Source organism: Talpa occidentalis, unplaced genomic scaffold, assembly GCF_014898055.3.
Source record: "Talpa occidentalis isolate TD23 unplaced genomic scaffold, MPIMG_talOcc4v2.1 talOcc4.12, whole genome shotgun sequence".
NCBI classification, from domain to species: Eukaryota; Metazoa; Chordata; class Mammalia; order Eulipotyphla; family Talpidae; genus Talpa; species Talpa occidentalis.
In genome coordinates, this window is record NW_023601212.1 from 27,301,569 (window position 1) to 27,329,189 (window position 27,621).

The following is a 27,621-nucleotide window of genomic DNA, read 5'->3' on the forward strand; positions in this document are numbered from 1 at the left end:
AATATTCTCCTCACCTAATACTCTACAATAATTCTATTCATTTTAAATGTCATCTAAGCAGCTAAACATTAAAAAAGGTGTATGTATGTATGTATGTATGTACTGTTTGTATATAATATATTCCAAATTTCGACAATGTGTTCATATTAGTGTTAATTATCTTCATAATTTATATATTAATTTCCCTGAAAGTTGAGTGTCCATTTTTTTCTTTCATATATAATAGTATAATGAATATTTTTTACTTATACAGAAATATAGCATTGGGATAAACTCCTAAGGAGAACTGCTACATGAAAGGAAATATAAAGTCTCCTGTTACAAAGTACAAAAGCATTTTTCAAATCATAATACTTCACAGAACTACCTGAAAATCCCTGCTATTTTTTTAAGAGAAAAATCCACAGTGAAGTTTAATAATACTGTGTATACCTCCTGATTACATGGGAGACCCAGGAGGATTGAGTAACTCTCCAAGTGACCATCATATACAGCTCAGCCAGAAAAACATCAAATCAGTGAGGACATTTACTGGGGAAAGCAAAGGTCTTTTACATTGAAAAGAGTAAGAAGATTTAGATCTTCCAAAAAAAGGTGATCATAGAAAGCAGTTCAGATATATATGTACATACATACATATATATATATATATATATATGTATACATTGCTCAAAAGCAACTTCCACCCAGTTTTTAGAACCCCTGCCATGAAATAAACCTCGAGCCAAAAACCTGTTTGAGGTATAAACTTTTGTTCCCATACAATCCCTCCTTTGGAACATCTTAAGAAGTTCCACAATTCAGAGGATGAGTTGTTCAATTATATCACAAAACCAGTCTCTCAGAAATCACTGTTTTTAATAGCACTAGATATCATAATTTAGAAAACTAGCTTTGTTATTTTAATATGTATCTATGTAAAATTGCTTAAAGGTACAGTTCTGTGACTACTTTTCTGAATTTTACTTGCTATATCTGTGTGAAAATTATGTTTAAATTTCCATTCTAGTACTCAGGATTTAATATTTTCAGAAATTTAAATATTTGCATATACTGCATTAATAAATAGCATTTCACCATATGTAAACAGTGTCCCAGTCTGTTATATCTTTCTTTTACCTTTATTTTCATTATATGGAAATTATGTGTGAAATTATTAGAGGAACAATCTATCCCCTGACATTTTTACAGACTCCACCCTCATTTCTTCAAGCCCAAAATTACAACTCGCAGCATGCCATGTGACTTCCTTAATGGGAAGCTGCTGGGAACTAGGGGTGGAGTTCAGTGGCCTTGCTTGACTTATAACTGAACATACGTATGCTCAGAAACTTTTGCTTTTCTGGCTTCGACTTGCACCCCAGTACCACTGGAAGAGACATATGGAAGGAAACATGGAGGAGAAACATGTAGTAAGAGATACATGGGGAGGCCACCCCTGGTCTTTGGTAGAGACAATGGTAGCTGTTTTCTTGATGTGTATTTTAAATCTTGAGTCTCTCCTCCTGTCCCAGATCTCAAGGACCTGCCTACCCTCTTTCTTGTGGTTTCTTACCAGAAGGTATCTTAGACTTCTGGAAATCTTTCAGGCCTCAGTGGCCCCTCTTCAGGCTGCACCTGTCTGACTGGTCATTTGCCCACGAGGGGATGGGTAATTTTCAAAGTTCACTGTTACTTGAAATCCTTTCTTCCCTCTCTATGTACACCAATTCTATTAAACATCTATCACACTGAAAGTATTCTTTCATTAATCATGGATGGCCAAATCCCTTTTAGAGTGTGTACCCCTTAACAGTCTGAGGTCCCTGGGTACCCTTCAGTTGCATGCTAACAAAATCAACTTTTCCTTTCTAATGTTATCTGAGAAAGCTCCGATTTCTTTTCTATTTCAAAACAAAATCACTTCACATAAGCAATTCAATTTGAAATAGTGTTTCATAGTGTCTTAAAGTAACATTTATTTTTCATTATTTATCTTTCCATATTTTATAAGTAACCCTTCTCATGACATGGTTTTTAAAAGCATATTCTAGCAGAATGGATTCTTATCTATCACAACCACTTGTTCAAAAATTTCAAACTGCTTCGTTCACATCACGGTCTCTGAACTAATAACATTTTAGTTCTGAATTTTGTTTTAGTATCTGTTAAAACTAGATAGCTCCTATCCTATTACATTTTCCACCACAATGGTCTCTTATGTTCTCAGTTGCTTGTTTTTCCAAGTATTTTTGACTAGTTGGGAAAATAATCTTCAGGGGTTTTGTCTATTTGCTTGTGGGTTTTTAGTAATTGCATCAAGTTGATATTAGTTTGGAAATAATACCTGTGTTAAAATAATATTTTGTCTTCTTCAAGAAACATGGTATAGTTTACATTAAGTTCATATTATAAGTAGGGCCTCCGTGGTGGCGCAGCGGTTAAGCGCTGGGTTGCGAAGCTGCCCGCAGCCTCTGCGGCGCCGGTTCGATCCCCGGCTGCTCCCCGGCCACCAGAGGAGGGTCCCACATGGCGCGCAGACCTCTCCTGCCGCCCGCTGCTCCCCTCAGCAGTGTACTTCGGTCCTTCTGCCTGCTCTGCTCCCCGCTCTGGCTCTGGTGAATTCTCTCACCCTCCCGCGCTTCTGACTGTACCCAGTGCTTGTATAAATAATAAATAAACAAACAAATAAATAAATAAAATATTTAAAAAAAAAAAAAAGTTCATATTATAAGTAGATCTGTATTCTTTAAACAATGAGTGAAGTCTTACATTGGACTTGATATTACTAAAGGTATTCTCTTGTGGTTTTCTCAAAAAGTACAAAAAGTATTTCCCATCAGGATTCAGAATTTCATAAATCATATACTTCTGGTACTTACCAACATTATAGGTAGATAATTCCTTAATATTCTAGCATCTCTAAAAGAGATAGTAGAGGAAAGTGCTATTTTAAAAAGTTAAAGAAAAACTCCATTTTTCCCAACTAATAAAAGTGATGTAAACTAACAGTGCTATTTTATTATTTAAGTGAAAGTCTTACTCTCCCTAACAGGTCATAAGCATCTTTGAAGCAAAAGTATATTCTTAGACAAACCTCTCTTCATCCTCGGCTACCTCCAGAACTAAGATGAGCACCTGAAAACATTCAATATATGTTACTGTACTTAAATGAAACATACAATATTTTCCTAATGCGGTTTCATAATTCCTTATAGAAAAACAATATGTAGAGGCCAGGAGTTGAAATAATGAGCTTATACATTTTATTTTTACCTTCAAAACCAGAATTCAGAAGGTGCTCCCCCAGATCACAACCAAACACCCTCTCTTTCAAGATCCCCCGCTGCTTTAGCTTCTGTTTTGTTGGACGAGACTTCATGAATGTGCGTAAGAAAGTAATGAGCTTGCCGTGCTTTTTAGACACTAAAAAACAATAATAAAGAGAAACTATCTTAGTTGTGGCAAGTGATTATATTCTACTTAGTGCAAAAAGAAATGAATATCTCAACAGGCTAACTGCAAATTAATCCATTATGAGTATACCTTATATTCTGCAGGAAATTCTCAGCATAATGGCTATCTTTCTAAATACAAAAAACATACACACATATAAAAGTATCAGTATATCTACTAGATTCACCTATAATAGACTAAATATATCATCTTAAAACCTTTATAAATCAAAGCAAGAGATAAATTATTATACAGTAAAAATATTTCTAATGATTGATAAATTAGAAAATAGTGAATCCCCAGGAAAATGAGTTTTGCTAAGTACAGTCTACAGGGAAAATCACAAGCCAACATACAATAACTATCATGGACTCTGAGATTAGCTGTAGTATAGAAGACTAAGCAACATGGCCTTACTCATCTAGCAGATGATTACTGGGAGTCTTAATGAATTCTACTATAGATTGTTGAGTGAACCCCAATCTTAAATTCCTGGAACTGGGCCTTCCCGGTGGCGCAGCGGTTGAGCGCTGGGCTGCGAAGCTGCCCGCAGCCTCTGTAGCGCCGGTTTGATCCCTGGCCACTGGCGAGGGTCGCATATGGCACACAGACCTCTCCTGCCACCTGCTGTTCCCCTCAGCAGTGTACATCAGTCCTTCTGCCTGTTTTGCTCCCCGCTCTGGCTCTAGTGAATTCTCTCACCCTCCCACGCTTCTGACTGTACCCAGTGTTTGTATGTATGTATATATAAATAAATAAATAAATAACTGTTTAAAAAAAGAATTCCTGGAACTAATGAAGATTCATATAGGAATTCAGTGTGCCCAGAGTTAACCTGTAGCATGAATGAACCAATAAATGATTTACTCCACTAGATCAGACATTTGTCATCCTTTTTTTTTTTTTTTTTTTTTTTTTCATTTTTCTAGGAAACACCTTTGTGGCCATAAGCATCATTCCTATAAACTGTATGAGAGTAACCAATCATAACTGATTTTCCCCTAGTTTCCTGGAATTTGAAACTGCTAGAGCTAAAACCATGGAAACTCCTAGGGAAACTGGGGACTACTCTAAGATGGCCATCCTATGATTGCACACAGATTAAATGGGTAATTTATTCTTTCTATGTCAATTATTTAAAATTTAGAATCATCAGTACATTGATATACTCTCAACAGCTAAATTACTGGTGTGTAACTCAGATTCCTTGCTGTAAAATTAAATGATATGCTCTCTTTACTGCTGAGGTGACATTTACAGCTGACTAGGATAATGTCAAAAGTTAATCATGTATTTTACTATATTAAAGGTTATTTGAGTTGTATCCTCCCCCAGCTGCTGCAGATAGAGTGTTGTTATGGTCTTTGTTAAAGACTGGACATCGGATGAAACCATTTCTGCTTATTTTCCAACATTTTCCACATAAAATTTCAAATAATTTTTGACAGGAGTTCCAAATAAATACAAATAAGTTTGGTTTGTAAAAATTTATCATTGAATTTATAACATATATATATAATATTAACATTATGTATTTGTTTTAATTGTCTTTAAATGAAAATTCAAAGAATTTTAATTTTTACAATATTTAAAATTTTACCCAGAAAATGGGCATATCATCATTTTTTCAGTTCTTTATATCTCATTAAAGTTTTCTAGTTTTCTTTATAAATGACACATTCCACATTGCTAGATACTTTAAATCTGTCACTGTTTTTACAGAATAAGACTCTTCTTCATTATGGTGTCAACTGGTAATTATTAGAATGCTGGAAAAAAATTATTTCTTTATGTGTAGTGTAAAAATATCAGGTCATTTACTAAACTCTTGATTTTAGGAAAATTTTAATTGATCCTTTCATATTTCATGGACATCAAATTGTGACAATTATGATAATTCTAGTCTTTTTCTGATGGCAATGATTTTTAATTTCTATTTTAGTTTTGATAAACGGACAGTGCTTCCAGGACACATGTTAATAGTATGCATTCATAACAAAAATAGTAGGCATTCATATTTTGATGCCAAATTTGATTAAAAAATACCTGTTGAATCTGACAACTGTCTATGACTGTATTCTGAGAAAGCATTATTTTGCTCTTAGATTTCCAAGAACATTTAAAAGATACAGGAATTGAGTGTTAACTATTATTTATTCAGAAACATAGTATGTAAGTGACAACTATCTCTCAGGAACTGTTTTAAGACCTGCGTTTATAGTGGCTAACAAGTCAGACATGTTCCTTGCTGCCAGAGTTTACTAAGAGAGAAAGACAATGAACAATTAAATAATAAAACCATTGTAGACAGCATTTATTTTACACTTAGTAAGTATCAGCAACCGCACAGGGTTTACACTCCAAAGCCACTCATTTCTCATGGAACTTATAAGGAAAATGCTATTGTTATTCCCATTTTTATATGAAGACCCTCAAGCACACAGTGCTAAAACAACATGTTTAAGGTCAAAACAGGATTCCAAATCAGGTGGTCTGCTTTGTAAAACTCAAGCTCTCAGCCACTAAATGACACTAGCTAAATTAAGAAGGTGACTTCAAGTTGCTGTTAATTGTTTTTAAAAAACAGCATATAGCCTACTAAAGATAGAACTATGATCCAGCAATTCCACTCCCAGGTATTTACCCAAATGACAGAAACATTAATTCAAAAGGGCACCTGCACCCCTATGTTTATAGCAGCACTATTTACAATAGCTAAGCTATGGAAACAACCCAAATGCCCAAAAATAGATGACTGGATCAAGAAGATGTAGTACATATACACAATGGAATATTACTCAGCAATCAAAAAGATAAACTCATTCAATTTGCAGCAACATGGATGGAGCTGGAAGGGCTCATGCTCAGCGAAATAAGCCAGAAAGAAAAAGAAAAATACCAGATGGTCTCACTCATAGCAGGAATGTAGAAAACCTAAATAAGGGACCAGGAAAAAGACTATCTATAATAAAGAAAAAATCAAAATCAACAAGCAACTATAAACCAGAGACAAACTATGGGGGGTGGGGAGAGGAAGGATTAGGGTCAAAATAAGGGGGGTGCAATTGTATGGGGAATATAACCAAAATGAAAATGCCTACATTGTGCAAAAATGAAAAATGATGTAAGAATTATATAAAATATAATATTTTAAAGAACAGCATATAAGGAAATCAACCAAGTGAAGCAATGGTGACTTGAGAAGAAAGAAATTACATTGGCTAGGGTGGAAAGGGAAGGTCTGGGAAAGTCAAACCTGGGTTGGGAGACATGTAAAGAATAGTAGCATGAAATGAAGCTGAAGAGGTATGCACAAGTCAGGTACTGGTCAGGCCCTAACACAGAGTTTGGATTTCATGTAATGAGAACACACTGAATAGTTTAAATATTTTAGAAAGGTTACTTAAAAAATAACTCAAGGGGCATATTAGAAACTCAAATGTGCACTAATAAGGAATTAGTCAAATAAACTATGATACATGTACACAGAGAATTACTGTTGAGCTTTTTTTACCCAGCATCTCTAGTTGATAGGAATAATCTCCGAAACCTATCAAATCAAAAGGAATGCAGATTTAGCATCAGAAAGGATTGAAAATATAGATATCACAAACATAAATTCACACAAACACATCTATGTGTGTATATAAGAGCTAATTTTTGCAAAAAAGAAACACTGGAAAAATAAACCAAAATCAATAAAAATGGGTAAAACAAATTGGGTGGAGAAACGATGGAGAGTGTGAAAGAGATTGCTCTGACTATATCTTTTTATATAGTTTGACTTATACTTTCAAAAACAAATTTAAAACATTAAAAAAGCAAATCCTAATATTGACATAACCTAAAAAGTTTATCTAATAGAATATCAAATGGCTTATAAACAGTAAAATGATTGTATATGCCGAATGTAGGGACAAAAATACTACAAAATAATAGTTGACTTCAACTGTTTAGTATTGATAATTTGATACTGAAACAACTTTATACACATTTGGGAACAAATGAAAACATTAATGTTATTTAGGAACCCAGATTATCAGCATGTGAGAAAAGTTAACTACAATAATAAAATTAAAAAGGGACAAAAACCCTGTTAACTTTGAGGAAATGTGAACATGAACTCAAAATTAAAACATATGTACATTTTCTCTAAGCTGAAGACATTGAAAACACATAGTAACAATGACAATCAGGTGCAGTGAACTCCTTTCAGCTCAGATCTGAGTTTCTAAATACCAGTCCATATTAAAATAAAACAGAACTTCTTGGAGAAATGCCTGCTTTCTAGTTAACTGGAGGGAAATCACTGTAGGGAAATTTTGTTGTAACATAAAGTAAGGAAAACACTCCCCTCATTAGGTGCTGAGCTAAAGGAGAGAGTTGAAAGGATCCCTACCGGCTGCTTTGGGAAATCATAAAGATTCCAACATCATAAAGAATGTCTATAACTTACTATAAAATATCAAATAAATAACTACCCATGAATCCATAGCTGTGCTCGGAAGCAGGGAGGGAGAGAAATAAGGAGAGCACAAATCAAGCTATTACATTTTAAAAACTGCATGGGTAGTGTGCCATACTGAACTGACTCCCCACCAGGAGAGAAAAAATGTGTTTCTTTCACATCAATTAGCATTGTCATACCTGGAATTATTGACTGAAATTAATTTTTATATTAACCAGCAATACACATGTTCACAATTCACACAAACTGCATGGAAACAGATTTATAATTATGACCCTCTAACCCATCCTTCAATACACAATAAAATCCAACTAATTAGAGGGAAGTCAGACTAAGTGGAATTGATTCTGCTTTTGTTGTCCTAAGTTTGGCTCAAAAACAAGGACAGTTGACTGTCTTATCCTGTTGGGGTAAAGACTACTCATGTTTATTTTCCCTAAATACTGATTTCAAATACAATTCAGTAAAAGCAGTAGTATGATGTGAAATTAAGAGCAGTGGAGAGTGCTATTAGCAGTTGTGGGTGCCCATCAGTCCTTGAGGGTTCTGGGAAATTGTGCTGGTATATGTGCAACTCTGTTTTCTAGTCTGTGTGGCCACCGTGCTTGTTACTTTTCAAAAAGAAAAATTACTATATAAATTGGGAACTTTAAACTGGTGGTGGGAGTGGGAATAGTGGGAGTGGTATCTATATCCTAATCTGAGACACATAAATAACTAATATACATAATAGTGCCTGGATATACTGTTTTAAATAATTTCTAAATCTTCAAAGGAAGGTTAAACTATGTTCTGCACAGATTTACTGTTGCTGTTATTATTTTAATTGGCATTATAATCTACTGTGGTAGAGCTAGTTGTGATGAAAGGTTCTGGCATCCATAATTAAATAATTAGCTATCTATCAAAATAAATTTCATTGCAATAAAAACTGAAACTAATGAACATTCAGTTTAGTTATACACATATTGGAAGATCTAACAACACTTCCAAATATAAATGTCTCTTCATATATTTTTCCTTCATTTTATATTTTCCCCACTAATTAGACAACAAAATGACCAAAAGAAACTTATTTTGGACGTTTACATTGTCCTCCACCCATTGCCTTTCTATTTATTATAACAAACTAGTAAACTAGTTAGCAAAACTTATTTTTTAATTTTTATTAATTAAACTTCTTTTTTACATTGCTATAATTCCCATAGTTCTCCTCCCACCATATCACCTGTGAACCATCACCATATTCCCTTGTGTTCTTTCCTCCCCTATTTTGATCTCCCTCCCCCCTAACCCATATACCTCAGTTCTATGGTCAGCTTGCAAGTTTTGACTTTTTCTTGACCTTTTGTTTGGTTTCTCTATATTCCACATACTAATGAAACCATGCAGTATTTATCTTTTTCCTCTAACTTATTTCAGCTAGCATAATCCCTTCCAGCTCCATCCACGTTGCCGCAAATGGCATGAGTTTGTCTTTTTTGATCACTGAGTAATAGTCCAATGAATAAATATACCACAACTTTTTGATCCATTCATCTATTTGGGGGTGTTTGGGTTGTTTCCATATCTTGCATGCTTCCTTTCAAACTAGTGTTTTTGTGTTCTTTGGGTAGATTCCTAGGAGTGGAATCACTGGATCATGTTGGAGACCCATTTTAGTGTTCTGAGGAACCTCCACACAGCTTCCCATAGGGGCTGGACCAGTTTACATTTCCATCAGCAGTGTAAGGGGGTTCCTTTTTCTCCACATCCTTGCCAGCATTTGTTGTTTCTGTTTTTTTTTCCACTGGAGTGAGGTGGGAACTCGCTGTGGTTTTGATTTGTATTTCCCTGATAATTAGTGATGCTGAACAAGCAAAACTAATTTTCAAGGAGTCAAAGTATGAACATTACATGTCGGGTACATTACATCAGAAGACTTCTACTGAGGAAGGTAGAGTGAAAGTTTGGTTTTAGATGGTTTAGTGCCTATAAACCCACTTCAAGGGAGGAACATTGGAAGGCAGTGGTAAGGGTGTTAGGTTGAAGGTCCACCAAATACGTTGCAGTGTATAAAAACTAAAATGCTAACAATGGCATTTCCACAAGTGAAATACATAAAACACAAAGACAAAAGCAAATCATACTATTTAATATTCAAATTCCCTATTTTAGACTTAAAATGCAACATGCGCCATGACGCTAACTTCTCCCGTGCTATGTAAACATGACAGATTTTATATCTGCAATCTTTTTCATCTGAGACATACCTGAACAGACCAGTCTTTCCAGTAGTTAAAAGATTTACCAGGATGAAACACACGCTAATATCTCTGAGGTAAATCTTTATGATACCAATAACCAGTTAATAGGGATATACTGAAAACATACAGTTTGCAAGCCACAGTGAACCTTGATATGGAGAAGAGAGGCACTGGGTTTCTATTACACAAACATATTTCTCCAGCAAAGCCAAACTATTTTTATTTTCTCATAATTCTTTGCCTACACCAGAAATCCGTAAATTGGTTCTCAGAAATCTGGACTGATCTGAGAGAAGTCTGGGCTTGGATTAACTTCTCTGGGTAAAAAGAAAGGTGATTTGTGCCAGCAATGGCCTCAGCATTAGGTTTACTGGTTATGCATCAAGTACTAAGATCTGTGATAAATTCAGAAAGTTAAGTGGACAAAATTCACACCAATAGTATGAAGGGTTGTTTTCTAAGCAATGCCAAACTGATATTTTTCTTACCGTCTTACATACACAGATTAATAAAATTTACTCTTCAAAAGAACATTTTAAAGGTGACGTTTAAGAAAGGAAAAAAGACTGAGACAAAAAGCCTACTGCATTATGCTTTGCTTTATTGTGATTACTATTTAAAAGGTTACTGGCCTAAACTTGCTTAGTTTTACAGTAACATAAATCTTTTCAGATGGTTGTCAGGACAAAGCAACTGGAAAACATCATGGGATAGGCCTGAGGTCATGATTATCCTGGGTAACCAAAAACTAAGGAACTGACATCGAAGTATCAGAGACCCAGGCAGGTGTATTTACTTAAAAAATTACTCAGTATTTTGATTATACAGAAAAGTTTAAGAGGAAAATATGACAATATCCATGTACCCATCATCTAGTTTTTTTCAAACATTAATATTTAGCCTTATTTTATTTTCCTTTTGTAAATTAAAAAATAAAGCACAAAAGTATAGTTGAACCCTTATATCTCCCCAATCCTTTTATCTGAATTTAATGACCATTTCCTTGAATTTTTATACTTTAACTAGAAGTATATAAGCCATAAGTAATACATACTATCACTTTATATGTTTCTAAAATTTGCTGGATTGGAATCATACTATCAAATCTTCAAAACTATATCTATATTGAGGTTTATCAGCAGCACTTGTGACTCAGGACACTCACTTGAACTACAGTGGTCTTCTACTGACTGCCTTAGAGAGTTTTCAAGTTTTTGTCACTACAGTTAATAGCGCAGTGAGCTACCTCCTAAATGTCTCCCTGGAAGAAAAGGAATTGGGGGACTCCAATTGAAGTTGCATTGAACTGCAGACTAGATTGGAGAACTTACTTCTTTGTGATACTGAACCTTCCTGTCCATGAACACAGTGTTTCTCCCCACTCACTTAGATTCTTTAGTGCTCTTTCTAATCTTTTTCCTTAAAGATCTTACAAATTTCTGCTATAACAAGTTTAAGGAACTTCACAGTTTTTGTTTCTATTGTAAATGATGGTATTTTCTAAAATATAGTTTCTATCACTTATTATATGTGTACAGAAATGCAACTAGCAGCACGATCAGACTATGAGGGTCCAGTTGTGTCTCTGCACCTTATAGCTGCATGGCTGCAGACAAATATCTACCTCCCAACACTTCATTTATCTTATCTAAATTTTCATAATCTGATGAGGATTCTTCTGGACTTGTAGACAACTGAATACAGATTTGCTTCTTCCTTTCCAGTCCTTTTCTTTTTGCCTAATTTCATCAAACATCCAATAGTTGATTATCATGTTGCTGACTTTAAACAGATTGCTTCTTAAGTGTCACCATTAAGGATAAAATTTTCGTGGAGTTTTGTGTACAAACCTTAAATATCAAAGAATTTCCCTATTCCTAGTTGCTAAAATATAGTAAATGCTGTGAGAAATGTGACATAATTATTATTTCATGCATAGCTTTGAGTATGTCAAGTACATTTATTTTATTTGAAAATAAATGGATTCAGAAACTAAGCCATGATTTAACTGAGTGAATTCACTCTACATATCTTTTAAAGAAAAATTTCTAGGTAATAGAGCAAAATTTTTAATTTCAGTGGAAACAGTTGAGAAATCACAAGATATTCTCAGAAAGTATGATGATAGAACATCATGGAAAGCTCTGAAGTCTGTGGAAAGTGCCTTTGCTTTAGGAAAATTTATTAGGAAGGAGAAAAGAACTTCATTAGAGAACTATGTCAAAAGAATGAGACTTTCTTAACCATCCTTTAAAAAGGTGGTATAAAAATATACGATAGATCATTATTAAATGTTACTTTTTACATACAGTATGTTAGGTTTAGTACTTTATAAGTTAAATTAATTTTAAATATTTTTTCTCTATAGAAATTCAGTAATAGTCTTTATATAACAATATGCTTATAACCATCTCAAGACTTGATGAATTTCACTATCCTTAATTGCTGCACATATTCACAGTTGTTGATCATGCCGTATGATAAAACTGTTGCATGTTTCTTTGATTTATTTACTAGCAAGTCCTCAGTGAACAATACAATAGACATTTATAATACTATTTTTACTAGAAAATGCCATATACTTTATAAAGGTTAAATTTTGAATTAGGTCTCAGGAATTCACCATAGTTAAAAAACAAAAAACTCACCCATAGGTTCTTAACTTCTGAAAACTTACATTCTACCAGATCAATACCCAAAATGCAAAATGCTAGTTGTCTCTCTAGGACTGAGATTAGTACTAATCTTTAAAGCAAAAATACAGCAGTTTCAGCCTTGGATTTTTATGTATGTATGTATGTATGTATGTATGTATGTATGTATGTATTTATACAAGCACTGGGTACAGTCAGAAGCGCAGGAGAGTGAGCGAATTCACTAGAGCTAGAGGGGAGAGCAGAGCAGGCAGACTGACGAAATACACTGCTGAGGGGAGCAATGGGTGATGGGTGGCAGGAAAGGTCTGCGCACTATGTGGGACCCTAGCCCGGTGGCCAGGGATTGAACTGGTGCTGCAGAGGCTGCGGGCAGCTTTGCAACCCAGCGCTCAACCACTGCGCCACCGGAGAGGCCCTCAGCCTTGGATTTCATTCTCCACTTCTACCCAAAGTAGGTATCAAAAAAAAAATCTTTAGTTGATTTGAGAATTAAATCTTATAAACTGTTGAAGTAATTGTGGAACAATAAAGCAACATTTTTATCAAGATAATCATAAACAACTTTGAAAGTGAAAGAAATAAATACAGTTCTCTAACTGAAGAATGTAACAGCTGCAAGAGATGGCCACAAGAAAATATCTGGGACCCAGTCCAGGGATGAGGTTCTGGAATGTGGACACTCTAAGTTTTGATATCTGTACATACCAACCTCAAAGGAAGAACTCAGGTATTTAAGAAATGTCATGTACATGCAATGCCGAATTAAAAATAGCATTGACAGTAATGGCCCTTGATTGAAAAATTGGAGAGCTACTAGCAGTTACATAAGTCAAACAGACTTTCATTTACTTGTGAAAGAAAGCATTTCAAAAGACATTACTAACTGGAATGCCAATGGTGACACTAAGGGATGCAAAAATAAAACTGACAAAGAAGAGAACTTTTCAGACACAAAAGAGAGGAACAATGAAAGAAAGAAAAGAAAGAAAAGAAAGAAAAGAAAGAAAAGAAAGAAAGAAAGAAAAGAAAGAAAGAAAAGAAAGAAAGAAAGAAAAGAAAGAAAGAAAAGAAAGAAAGAAAGAAAAGAAAGAAAGGAAAGAAAAAGAAAGAAAGAAAGAAAGAAAGAGAGAGAGAGAGAGAGAGGAAGGAAAGAAGGAAGGAAGGAGGGAAGGAAGGACGGAAGGACTGACAAATTGAAAACAAGCACCAATTGCTTCTTCAGAATCTCCAGCAGAACTCATAGGTGGAATGGTACGCCTGTGCCATTACTAAAATATCGGGGTATTTGAATAAAAATGTATCTTTTTCTCAGGATTAAGAATGAAACCAATGCAACATCATGCTGTGCCCATTCCAGAAGAGGACATGAATAGGTATTACGTACAAAGGACATGATATGTTCCATCTTTAAAAGTCATTGTTCCCTAGCAGCACTATTTACAATAGCTAAGCTTTGGAAACAACCCAAATGCCCAAAAATAGATGACTGGATCAAGAAGATGTGGTACATATATTCCATGGAATATTACTCAGCATTCAAAAAAGATAAACACATGCAATTTGCAGCAACATGGATGGCGCTGGAAGGGATCATGCTCAGCGAAATAAGCCAGAAAGAAACAGAAAAATACCGGATGGTCTCACTCATAGCAGGAATCTAGAAAACTTAAATAAGGGACCAGGAAAATGAATAACTATAAGAAAGTGAAAGTCAAAATTAACAAAAAACTATGAACCAGAGACACTCTATGGGGGGTAGGGGGCGGGAGGGGAGGGATTGGGGTCAAAATAAGGGGGTTGCAATTGTATGGGGAATATAAAAATAAAATTTATTATATAAAAAAATAAAGTCATTGTTCCCTGTGGAAAATGGTCATAAGTTAAGACAAGACACTCTTACGATTGACATTACACATTTACTTTTCCAGGAACTATAAATTTCAAGTATAAATATCAAAGGAGGCTCAACTTTAGCTTATATGATTTTGGGGTAAAATAAAAAAGTTATAGATTTCCTGTTAAAACAACAGTAATTTTTATTTAAAGATTTAGGTTACAGATTAAAACAATAAATGTAGTTTTGTTCCTCAACTTTGTATAAAATCAGAGTTATTTTTTTCAATTTGTGACTTTACCACCCCAGTTATTATATAAAAGACTATGACTAATTTCGTTTCTAAATACAGAACAAAAAGATTTGCATTTTAGCAGAAGAGAGTAGGAGGAATCATGAGGTTGATATAAATTCTGACACTGAAGGATTACAATGCTAGCACAGGCTATAACACACAGACCATAGGAGCCTCTCTGCTAAGAATTTTACAATTATCTGGACTTTTAATTTTCCAAGATGAATTAGAACTATTTTATTTAAAACTTAAAAACTAATATTCAGGAGGACATTTATTTATATATTCATTTACAAAAGTGTAAAAGTACGTATTTTCAGGAATTCAGTAACATCAAAGATAAAAGTACTATTAAAAACATGAATTTTAGAAGCTTTAAATTCTCTTTTCTTGAAACTTTTTAGATTAAAATGTAATCACATTCACTTTGATGTCATATAATCCTTTGTACTTTATTAAGCTATGAACTTTGGTGTGGAACACTGATATGATCATAGCTAGATTTTGTTTGTTTTAGTGGGTTGGGTTTTTTTTTTTCCAAGAGATATAAAGGTATAGAGGGGAAAGGTTCTATATTTGGAGAGCTCATAACTGATAGTAATGACTCTGTATTTAAAGGAAAATGTCTTAGAAGCCTGCGCTGCTTTTGTATGCTAACGGACCTTTAGCAAGGGGGAATAAAACCATGGGTTTGGAATCAGATAAACCTGAATGTTTTAATCCATTCTCTAATCACTTCCCAATTTGCAAGATCTTGTGCAAATTACCTATTTAAGTCTCAAGTCCCTCAGTATTACTTTGATGTTTATATGAAATTATATGTACCAAGCACTTAACAAGTGTCAATAAACAGGAATGTTTTTATTACCATAATTTCTGTTTATCTTTCTTCTGAAAAATTTTGAGAATCCTTCATGGTACAGAGCTAATCAGAATCTGAGTCAGCTTTCCAAACCAGAATATGAATCCAAACTGAATCTGGTTGTACCTCTTCAATTTAGGGCTGAGGTCAAGAAAGAAGGGTGCACAAGAGCAAGGTATGGCTTTTTCTCAAATTGTCTCAAATGCAAACTTAGATTTCTGCTCTCTTCTACATATAATATTTTTAAAGGAAAACTTTAGTCTCATCCATTATCACATAATAGGTGCTTTATAAAAAGGTGACAGTGCACTCTCTATTCTGAAATTTCCCCTTTACAATTTTGAAAATTAAAATACTGATATCATTTGAAGAGCAGTGCAATATTCCTGAAAAGAAAAAAAAAGTTCAAAATCTTAAAAGGTTTGATTTGAGATTAAGAAAATTTCTGGTCTCCACGTTATTTTAATAAAAAGCATTTACCACAAATGTCTAAATTCTATGTGAATATGGACTATGACCCTAATGGCAAAAAAAAAAAAAAGACCCTGCAAGAGGAAAAAGAATCAATACAAATAATTATAGGTAGAGATGATGATCTTTACTAATACCAATGAGAAGAAAAAAACACATATAGTACCTGAAAATATAAAGTAGAGGATTACTTCCTTATGCTAATTTGAACAGTCTCTTACCAAATTCATTTTAGTGAATCAGAGCTACCTATTTTTCATTCATCAACAGAAATATTATTAGTCTACCAGGAAAAAGTAAAACAAAAAAAAAATACGATATACACGGTTACTTATAAATAAAACAAAGGTAAGTTCTTTGAATCATGAAAATTTTTGTACATCAACCTTAAGGTCTAGAAGACATTTAAGAAATAAGCTCATTTAAAATTTAAAAAGATAGGAACTTCCTGAAACTGACTAGGAAAATAAGAGACACACTGCCTAATACCTATGTGGTATAATCTACTTCAAAAAATGATTATCTCTCTACAAATATTAAATTACTCAATCTCTGGATAATTAAACATTTAAACCGTTCACCTGAAAGCAACCAAGGAAACATGTGCCCAAATATAAAATAAAAAAAATTGTCCCAGGAAAATATCAGGACGTGCTGGAGTTAAACATTTGAATAAACTGAGAAAGGTGATGCCCTTACCTCTTGCTGTGGCACAGGTCTTAGGATCAATAATTAGAATTATTCCAAATGACTGTGCTTAGCAGTAGATTCCACAGGATACCACAGCTCTGCAGTCCGTGCCAGAGTGCACAGAAGGAATCATAATCACAGTTTTCAACCTTATCCACCACCAGGAAACTCTGAATCTAACCTCCACAAGGCTTTTAACCTCCACAAGGTTTTTAGGCTCCGGCTGTGTTTTCAGGCACCCTTTCAGCAGTTTCTTCGCCCTGCTTTGAGTTGCTCGTCAGGGAGAGCAAGCTGGCTTGTGTGTGGGGGACGACTCGCCTTCACCAGCTTAATCCTTCCCTCTCTGCATGTTCTTTCTGCTCTGCAACTTCACAGAAGGGCCCGCCCAGACTGCTTCTGGCAGAACAGGCTTTCCCTGTGCAGCCCCACCCATCCACATCACCCAGGTGAGACTTCCAGCTCAGAAAATGCAGTATGAAATCGATATTTAATTATGTCTTCAATCTTTTAAACAGTTATTATTTGGTAATTTGTATTTGCTACTAGAGGGGAGACAGTGTATCCAATAAAAATGACGGTACTTTAGGGGCAAATAAAATGAGGAAAGGAATTGATGGAGCAGGAAGTATAACCAAGTAAAAAAGCTAAATCATTAAACTATCATCAACAAGCCAGGAAAACATACTTTCTAATACTGTTAATAATACTGAGCTGGGATTGCTTTTCTACTAACATATTCAAAAAGGATCAATTTACACTGCCACTGTGTGAAAAATTCTGAGACAACAATCTATTAAGTGTACTGCAGGGAAAGAAATAAAGAAAGCTTTTTTCAGAATTGAAAATCCAGAATGAGAGAGATTTTTCCTGAGTATGACCTCCTTCTTTATATACTGCCCAAGTGTTAAATGTGTGACTCTACTTATATAAATATTAAAGAGGTTTAATATTTATACGAAATAAAAGTACTGCACTGTGTTAACCCAATTAGGTTATTTGAAGAAATAAATGAACTGGAAGAGATTAACATATTTTCTATTCCAAGTGACTTTTTTACTAATACCAATGTGTATCCACACTCAGATATTTGTTTTTAATTAACAAAATAATGTTACTCTGTGCCAGGCAAGATTCTAGGCACTTTATGAAACAGCTGTGGATTTATGGATTTTTGTTGAGTAGGAAAAGAGACTTAAATTTTATTCAAAGTGGAGAAGACAAACCCACCCTTATTTTTTAATATTTAAATTAAGAAATACCTCTCTTCCCAACCTTTCCTTGGTTACCACCAAAGACATCTAGGGAGGGCAAGGGAAAGAAAAAGGAAAGAGGAAGGAAAGACAGAAAGAATAAAAGGCATTTGGGGGAATACTTACTCTAACTCCTAAGCCCCTCCAATTATCTAACATATAAAGAGACAAATATTAAGTGGGGCAATAGCTTGCCTGAGTAGAAGACTTACATAATGAATAATAACTCTCATCTAAAACCTGAAAGGCTGTACTCTACAACACGTTAAAAATACATGGTAAGAAAACAGTGTAAGCAAAAGCTGGTGAAGATGAAGAAAGACCTGTCATCTAGTTAACTGTTAAGAGTGTGTCAATTTCCTGGTTTTGATAATGCACTCTATAGTTATGTACCATTGTAACTTCTTCTGAGACTATTTTAAAACAGAAAGTTAAAAAATATATGGCTCACTGAAAAACACTACACTTTGTCTTTTAATAACTGTTTATGATCAGATAAGTCACTTGTTATTTTTCTCTCATGTTTAACAAAATGTTTGTAGGCTCTCTTGTGAAGAGCTAAGATGTATCTCTGTGGGTGGTGGGAACAACAACAGAATTCACTAAAATGAATGGTGGTTATTTTCCAATCATTCTACTAAAAAAAAATCACCTAAATTATTCAAATCCTTCACAGTATATCTGTAAATTCTGTCAGTTTCACGGTCAAAAATATATCCAGAATCAGCTCGCGTCTCAGCACTTTCACAGTTACATCCTAGTTTAAGTCACCATCATCTCTTGCCAAGTTCATTCTAATAGTCACTGCCAGTCTCTTTCCACCCATGTCCTCGCCCTTCCTTAACACAGCAACAAGTGATCCTTTTGACAAGGTATGTGAAGTCAAACAACAACTCTGTTCAAAGCCTCCTAAAGCCTTCCCATCTAATTTTAAATGAAAGCCAAAATTCATACAGAGGCACCGAGGCTCCAAAAAGAATCTGATCCTCTTTCACCTTCAACCTCAGCTCATGTTTTCACTCACTGCTCTAGTCAAACTGGCCTTCCTGCCGCTCCTTTGACAAACCTGACACACGTTCAGTTCAGTGTTCTTGCAAGTACAGTTGCCAGTTGTGTGTCAACCTCTTCTCTACACTTCCTTCAGGTCTGTTCAAAGTAACCTTCTAATGAGCCCTTCCCAGACCACTCTATCCTTTGAAATTATAACCCCACACGAACCACTTCCCAGCACTTCCTAACCCCGGCTATCCTCAAGGATCTTTTTCCTTCATAGCACTTAGCTATCACACTATGTGTTTTACCATATGTTTACTATCATTCTAAAGGATCACTGGGTTGCTGTGGATGTATGGGTAGAAAGAGACTGGCAGTGATTATTACAATGAAATTCGCAAAAGGTGATGGTGGCTTAGACCAGGATATAACTGTTAAAGTGCTTAGAAGTGATCTGATTCTGGATATATTTTTGGCCATGAAGCTGGCAGAATTTGCTTACTTTTTAATCCACCTCTTATTACACATGAATACAAACACCAAAATGACAATATTTCTGTCTGCTGTGTTCACTGTTTTAGTCTGAGTAGTTACTTAGTATGTGCTAAGTAAACATATATTCAGTAAGGAAGGAAGACTAATAGGGACTTAATCTTAGCACTGGTTAAAGAACATATTAGAGTTCAGGAAACATTTTTGAAAACTCTGAAGCAACTTTTTCATGTTTATAATTACCAATCAACTGTTCAGGAGCAAATACTATATACAGAAGATGCAAATTAGTATAAAATGAAATGTTTGCCCACAAGCAAAACATTCTAGGTAAGGAAGAAGACACAAAAAGTGAAACATCAAATTCAAATTCAGATAACTCATTGTGATACACATTTCCAAATGAGTGACATAAATAAGAGCTACTGTAGGCTGAAATGCAGTCCTCTGTTATTCAAAATGTTGTATTAAGACCCACAGAATGGAATTACATGAAAGTTTATTAGAAATGCAGAATCACAGGCCCCAGCCCAGCCCTAATGAGTCATGATGTAGTTTGTTTTGTTTTGTTTATTGAGGTAACGTTGGTTTACCACATTGCCTGTGTTTTAGAAATACTAGATCTCCCGTTTCAGGTGTTGTTGCCACATCACACCCACCACCAAGCCACGCATAGTCCACTACCATAGGCCACTATGTTCCCTCCCTACTTTGTTCTTTTTAACTTAATCTCTTAGACAAATTGAATGCACATGTAACTCTGCAGATTGGTGACCTGGAGCCTTCATGGAAGACAGAGTAAGTCATTTTAGGCAGGAGAGAGATCCTAGGCAAGGGAAGGAGGGAAGTAAGGAAATATGCTACTGACACTGAATATAGATAAGGGAGAAAAAGAAGTTACTAAGATTTAGTTCCAGTGTTTATGGAATACCTTAAATTCTAAGTTAAAGGTTTTGTGCATAACCCTGGCACATAGCGATAATCACAGAAGTTTTCTAAAACTTTTACAAGACAAAAGTTTAATTCTAAAAAAACTTTGTAGTAAATATCAGAAAGCATTCATTCAACAGGTGTTCACTGTGCATCTACTATTACACATGCTTGGATGAGAGATGAATGAGGCATCCTTGCCACTCATGAGGGGACTGCAATTTAGCGACCAAGTGAAATAGCTGCTCTTATGGGTAAAGGGGAGATGAGGTCTGGGAGAATGGGATCAGGAAAGCTTTCACGGGCAAAGCAGATTAATGGCCTGAATCTTGAAATACAAGGAAGATTTCAACTGACCTAAATGGATAGGAGGGCACTTCAGACTGTAGCAACAGCAGGGAAAGGGAAAGCTATGGGAACAAAAGGAAAGGGAAAAACACATGAAATGTCAGAGAATGCAGAGGGCCCAGCAGAGCACACAGGGAGAAAGGTTAGGACAGGAGAATGGAAAACAGGATGGCTGAAAATGCAGTAAAAATAGTTCAGAAAGAAAAAGATTAAAAGATATTTTTGAATTAACCAGAGGTATGAGAATGACGGCTGAAACTAAATTAGCAAGTAGGTTCCTACATCTTCGATGTGTCTCATCTTTTGCTCTGATTTCTGTTCTGTTGTGAAAATTCAAATGCAATTATATACTCCTACTGTAATAAAAGCAAATGATATTAAATAAATACTTGTTCTGAGACAGAGAGAGAACAATAAACTAGCTCTGTTCAATGATCTCCAGTGAGAATAATTCTGGGTTTTGAGTTAATAAATAACAGATTAGTTAAACTATGCTATGTGCTCAATATAGCACCTTCCTCACACACATGAGGACTAAGTAAATGTTGACTATGATTACGGGTGGGTGTCACAAGGCTCCAGTAAATCCTCACTGTGAACTCTCAGGCAAGTCTTTTAAACTTTCTGGGTCTCAGTGCTTCAGTTGTTAAAGAAGGAGAGAGGTTTTTTGGGGAAAATAGACATATATTCCCTAACCTCAATATCTCACAGTGTTGTACTGAAATTCAAAATCCAATTTAAATGGGAAAATTTAAGTATTCATAAATTTTAAAGCATATTGCAAATATGGTATTATGAATCTTCTGTTTTTCCCTGATGCAGAGTGAGAAAATGTTCTATCCCTTGCAATGTATTCAGGGAGAAAATGTTCACAGGTACCACAACATGCTGGTACTCCTTTGAATCTTACATCAGTGCCTCCCTATGGTATTGATGTTAATATCTGATCCTTAAAGTATTAGCTTTCAGAACACATGTAAGCATATCTCAATAGGAAGAATATTCAATACAATATTCCACATAAGATATGCAAAACCCTGGACTACTTTACTTGATACAAGGTATGGTCACTTCATACTAAAATGACACATAAAGAAACATAGCTACAGAAGAACAAAGGTCTAGGAACTCAAAGTTCTAGATATAGAGACAATCCAGAAGCAAACAAATGAATACAAAGGAAAAATACTATAATTAGTCAAAATTAAACGTAAAATAACAAAGCAAGATACTAAAAGAGGATCAGATTCCTAAAAGAACACCACAAAGGCCTTTTTTAATTTCGAGATTAAGCTTCACAATCTGGATGATTGTCACCTTATAAACTAAGTCTTAAATTTATATAAGGATTTCATCAGTTATGTCTAATTATTATATCTTCTCCCCAAATGAAAGCCTTTTGGTGTTTGCTAGTCAAAAAAAAATAACCAAAACAAAATAATAATTCAATTGTGATCAAAAAGGCAACAAAAAATGATGAAGTAAACTCGATTCCAGTGACCATCCAAAGAGGCTCCCTCCCCCACAGGGACCCATAAAAAATACTGTAATTCATTTGTTTCAGTTGCATACTGTTAGATACTGGCATATAGATCTATGTCAACAAATAACATGTTAAATAAGGACCTACATGAAGTAAATAACTAATTTCTGATACTTTCTGAATTTAAAAGACATAACATCAATCAATAAAAAAATTAGCATTTATTAAGCATGTGCTTTACCTTCCTCTTCCTCCCACCCCAACCTCATTTTCTTCAACAAACCATAACCAGAGATGGTTGAACCAAATGCCAACTCTTTACCTTTCTTCCTTTTTTCCCCTCTTCTCTCTCTTTTCCTTAAGGTACCATGAATACTGGTTATTTTGGCCAGGACATGGTGACTCATTAATTTTATTTTTACAGACACAAATAATTTAACATATTGAGAACATTAAGAAGAGCCCCAAAAGGAAAATTTTTTTCCTGTTACCATGTTGTGTAATAATATAGGGAGCTTTAAATTTTCAGTCTGAAACTATAGCTGCATCTTTCAGATCTGGCATCTAACAGTGACAGATGGTAATGATAAAAATAAATAGAACACTTGAGTTGTTTATACTGTAGGCAAAGGGAGTTTTAAAGTGTGAAACAAGCTTAGTGCTGATAGAATTCATATCATCCTTTATAAAACGTATTGAGGATGCATATTTCCCTATACCAACTCTGAAATGCTGCTCACAAAACCTAAAACAATAGCTTTTGAAGGTATGCTGTCATTGCAACATCACTAATTTAGAAATAACAATGCCATAAAGGATTAAGTAGAAATCATTTTCCTGAACTATCAATAACTGACTTTCCCAAATTTTAAAAGTTTCTGGAAGTTTTCACTATGAGAAATGTTCCCATTAAATGCATGAGAATCCACTAAAGTACTGTTAGAATTAATAAACAGCTCAACAAGGTTTCAGGACAGAAGATTAATATACAGCTGATTGTATTTCTATGCATTATGATAATAAGAAAACAAAATTATTAGAGGACTTAGACCAACTAGACATTAACAACAAAAATAAAAGGAACCCAGATTGGAAAAGAAGTGAAACTATCATTATTTGCAAATGACATAGCATACATATAAAACCCTAAAGACTCCACAATAACTACTAGAAACAATAACCTAGAACAGTAAAGAGGCAAGCTACAAAATGAATATACAAACATCTATTGTGTTCCTATATACAGACAAGGAGCTAGACAATAGAGAAATTAAGAAAACACTCTTGTTCACAACTGAGCAAACCGAGCAAGTGAAAGACCTGACCTGTATGATAAGAACTACAAGACACTGTTGAAAGATATAGAAGACACAAAGAGATGGAAAGATAATCCATGCTCATGGATGAGGTAATAGTTAAAATGGACATCTTACCTAAAGCAACATTCAGATTCAATGCAATCTTTATCAAAATTCCAATGATATTTTTTAAGGAAGTAAAACAACAAAAAAAATACTTTTAGGGGAGTAGAACAAAAAAGATGGTACTACTTCACAGATTTTATACAGATTCAGTATAATCCCTATCAGAATTCTAGGTGGTTCTTTTAAAAATGGACAAGCTGATTCCAAAATTCCAATGCAATTGTAAGGGACCCTGAAAGGTCAACTCAATCCTGAAAAATAAAGTAAGAGTACTTGCCAACTACAAAACTTACCACAAAGCAACAAAACAAGGTAATACTGGCATATGGACAGATATATAGACAATGGAACAGAATTAAAAATACACATATAAACTGCTATTGAGATCTATCTATCTATCTATCTATCTATCTATATATATATACACATAGAGAGAGAGAGAGAGATGTATATCCATTTATATATGTCAACTGATTTTCTATAAGGAAGTCAAAACAATGCAGTGGGGAAAGGATACTCTTTTCAACAAATAGTGCTGGAATAACTAGACATCCAATGGAGATGGACTTCACGCCAAAAAAAATAACTCAAAATGTATCATAAGCTAAAATGTATAATCTAAAACTATAAACTTCTTAGAAGAAAATGTAGGAGTAAATCTTCACCTTGATTGAGGCAAAACCCTCTTAGATAAGACACCAAGGGTGTCTAAAGAAAGGTGCTAAAAAAAATATAAACTGAGCTTCATCAAAATTAAAAACTTCTACATATACTTGAGAGACACATCTACACAAAACCTGCAGTTCACTTAAGCCAGGATTCCCAGTCTCTTTTCAAGACATTTTTATCCTTTGTTAAATCCTTTCTTTGGTAATAGCAGAGCTTGAAAGATGAAAACATGTATCTACACAAAAACTTATATATGAATGTTCAGAGCAGCATTATTCATCACAGACAAAAATGAAAACAATCCATAATGAATGGCTGAATAAAATATGGTATAAATCTATATAATGGAATATTATTTAACCATAAAAAGAATGAAATACCAATACAGGGATAAACAGTGAACCCATTATGCTAAATGAAAGTAACCAATCATAAAAGACCACATTTTGTTTGACTACATTTATGTGAAATGTCCAGAATAGGTAAGTCTACAGAACAAAGAGCAGGTCAGTAGCTGCTTAGGGCTGGGGAGAGGAAGAATAATCTCTGCCAATGGGTAGAGGATTTTATTTTAAGTTACTAATGCCATACTTTAAAGAGAAAAGCTGTAGTCATCACAATCACAAAGAACATTTATTAACCAAAAACCCTGAAGAAATCTTTTTTAGTAAGTTTACCCAAAGGAGTGGGATTTAACAGAGGAAACAAATGCCTTGAAAAGGCAATGAGAATACTGGCTAAAGTAGAACTGTAGAGGACACTAATTCACAGTCATTTTTCTACTCAATAAATAAAGATAATCTATCTAAAATTTTTAAATTTCAGTGAGAAAAATTGGAATACTGAGTCCCTAACCTACTATGAATAAGCTTCATTGGGCAAGGTATTACTGTTCTTTACAATTACCTAAATGGGTTTGGTATGTGCCTTGGGGGCAGAGGTAAGAAAGTATGAACTAAGCAATGAATAAACTTTCACAGGTATGAAACCTAGAAGATAAGTTAAAGAAAACAGTCCAAATAAATTCTAAGGCCAGGATTTTTTCCTTTTCCACTAGGGAGGAGGGGAGATGGAAGTAGGAGTGGTGTAACAGAAACAGTAGAGGGAATAATCACACTACAGGGAGAAATAAATGTGATTGCTTCCTCTTCTCTCCTTAGTCTTTGATTTCATTTCTTTACAAAATTTAATACACACCAAAAAGTTCTAGACTAGGTATTCTACAAAATATTTCCCTTAAGAAATGACACCAGGGCCTCCCTGGTGGCGCAAGGGGTTAAGACGCAAACTATGAAGCTGTCCGCAGCCTCTGCAGCACAGAGTATGACTCCCCGACAGTTAGGGAGCAACCCACATGGCGCAGCAGACCTCTCTTGCCTTGCCCACTGCTCCCCTCAGCAGTGTACTTTGGTCAACCTGCCTGTTCTGTTCTGCACTCTGTCTCTGGTAAATCCTCTCACCCTCAGCACCTCTGGCCTGTAACCCAGCTCTTGTATGCATAAATGAATAAATAAATCTTTAAAAAAAATGACACCAATAAAAACAAAAAATCATTTTTTTATCTTAAGGCCCTGTAACACTGCTCTACACTTACATATTTGTAAGATAATCCATATATTTATTTATTTATTTATTTATTTATTTATTTATTTATTTATTTATTTTTAAAGATTGATTTATTTATTTATACAAGCACTGGGTACAGTTAGAAGCACGGGAGGGTGAGAGAATTCACCAGAGCCAGAGTGGGGAGCAGAACAGGCAGACCGATGAAACACTACTGAGCGGAGCAGCGGGCGGCAGGAGAGGTCTGCGCGCCATGTGGGACCCTCACCCCGTGGCCGGGGATCGAACCGGCGCTGGGGAGGCTGCGGGCAGCTTCGCAGCCCGGCGCTCAACCGCTGCGCCACCAGGGGAGGCCCAATCCATATATTTATAAGCATTGTGAACATATTATATAAATATGAAGGACTGTTGTTTAAAAGTTTTAATATTCACAGGCACAGATAAGCTATGTATTTCCTTCATTTATTAATTTTCAGTTAATTATACTATCTTCATGTCAGTTCTTTAAACCTGTTTTCTTTTACTGTTTTTTCATTAATAAGCTTTATTCCGGGCCTCCCTGGTGGCACAAGTGGTTAAACCCAGCACTATGAAGCTATCCGCAGCCCCTGCAGCACAAATTCAATCCCTGGCCAGCCAGGAAGTTACCCACATGGTGCAGCAGACCTCTCCTGCTGCTCCCCTCAGCCATGTATTTCAGTCAGTCTGCCTGCTCTGCTCCCCATTCTGTCTCTGGTGAATCCTCTCACACCCCACACCTCTGGCCTGTACTCCAATTCTTGTATGTATAAATAAATCTTTTTTTAAAAAAATAAGCTTTATTCCTATCATAAAAATATAAAAGTAAATAATGACAATGCTTAGTGAAGCAAATAATTCTTAAAAATGTATGCATGTAAATAAACCTTGGTGAAATGATCAATAGAGAAATAAGAACATATTAAAAATCAAAATCACATAAAACCAGGAATACACATTGTATCATTAAATGCAAAGAACAGCAAACCAAGTTATGTACTCCCCTGGAAGAGAAAAATCTGTATCTTGAAGCAACTGATAAAATAATCACACTAATGAAAGAGTGTACTCACCTGGTTTTGGCACTGAGTTGGTCACTGACTGGGGAACTTTCTGGTTAATTAACTCAACACAGTGTCCAGGGAAGAGTCCCACCTAAGGAAGACAGGCAGCAAAGAGTCTAAACCAGAGAACAGACCAGTGTATGAACTGCCAAATCAATTCCAGTAATGTTCTCCATGGTTGCTCCCAAAAGATTCTACTATTCCAAGACTCTAAATCACAAATGATGCCAATGACACAAACAAATAATACAACAATCTGTTGCTATGAATAGTTACATTTTTTATTTGTCCAAATATCTGTCTGCTTTTTTAGTTGTGTGCTTTTAATTACCTAAATTTTTTATACCAATTAGAATATTTAAGTCCAGTACCAAGTTATGCATATAGTAGGCACAATTTTTGTCTCCTAACAATTTACTTTGCTGA

At 34.9% G+C, this 27,621-nt stretch overlaps 1 protein-coding gene across 7 annotated transcripts in view; it reads right to left on the minus strand.

The window, feature by feature from the left end:
* Positions 1-27,621, minus strand: part of ARHGAP32 (Rho GTPase activating protein 32) — a 197,208-nt gene that overhangs the window by 30,481 nt on the left and 139,106 nt on the right. For all 7 annotated transcript variants that reach the window (XM_037505620.2, XM_037505619.2, XM_054693201.1 and 4 more), the window contains 2 exons: positions 27,205-27,286; positions 3,256-3,405 (listed from right to left, as the gene is read on the minus strand). In XM_037505620.2, the coding sequence (XP_037361517.2) occupies positions 3,256-3,405; positions 27,205-27,286 (232 nt within the window). The remainder of the gene's footprint in view (positions 1-3,255; positions 3,406-27,204; positions 27,287-27,621) is intronic.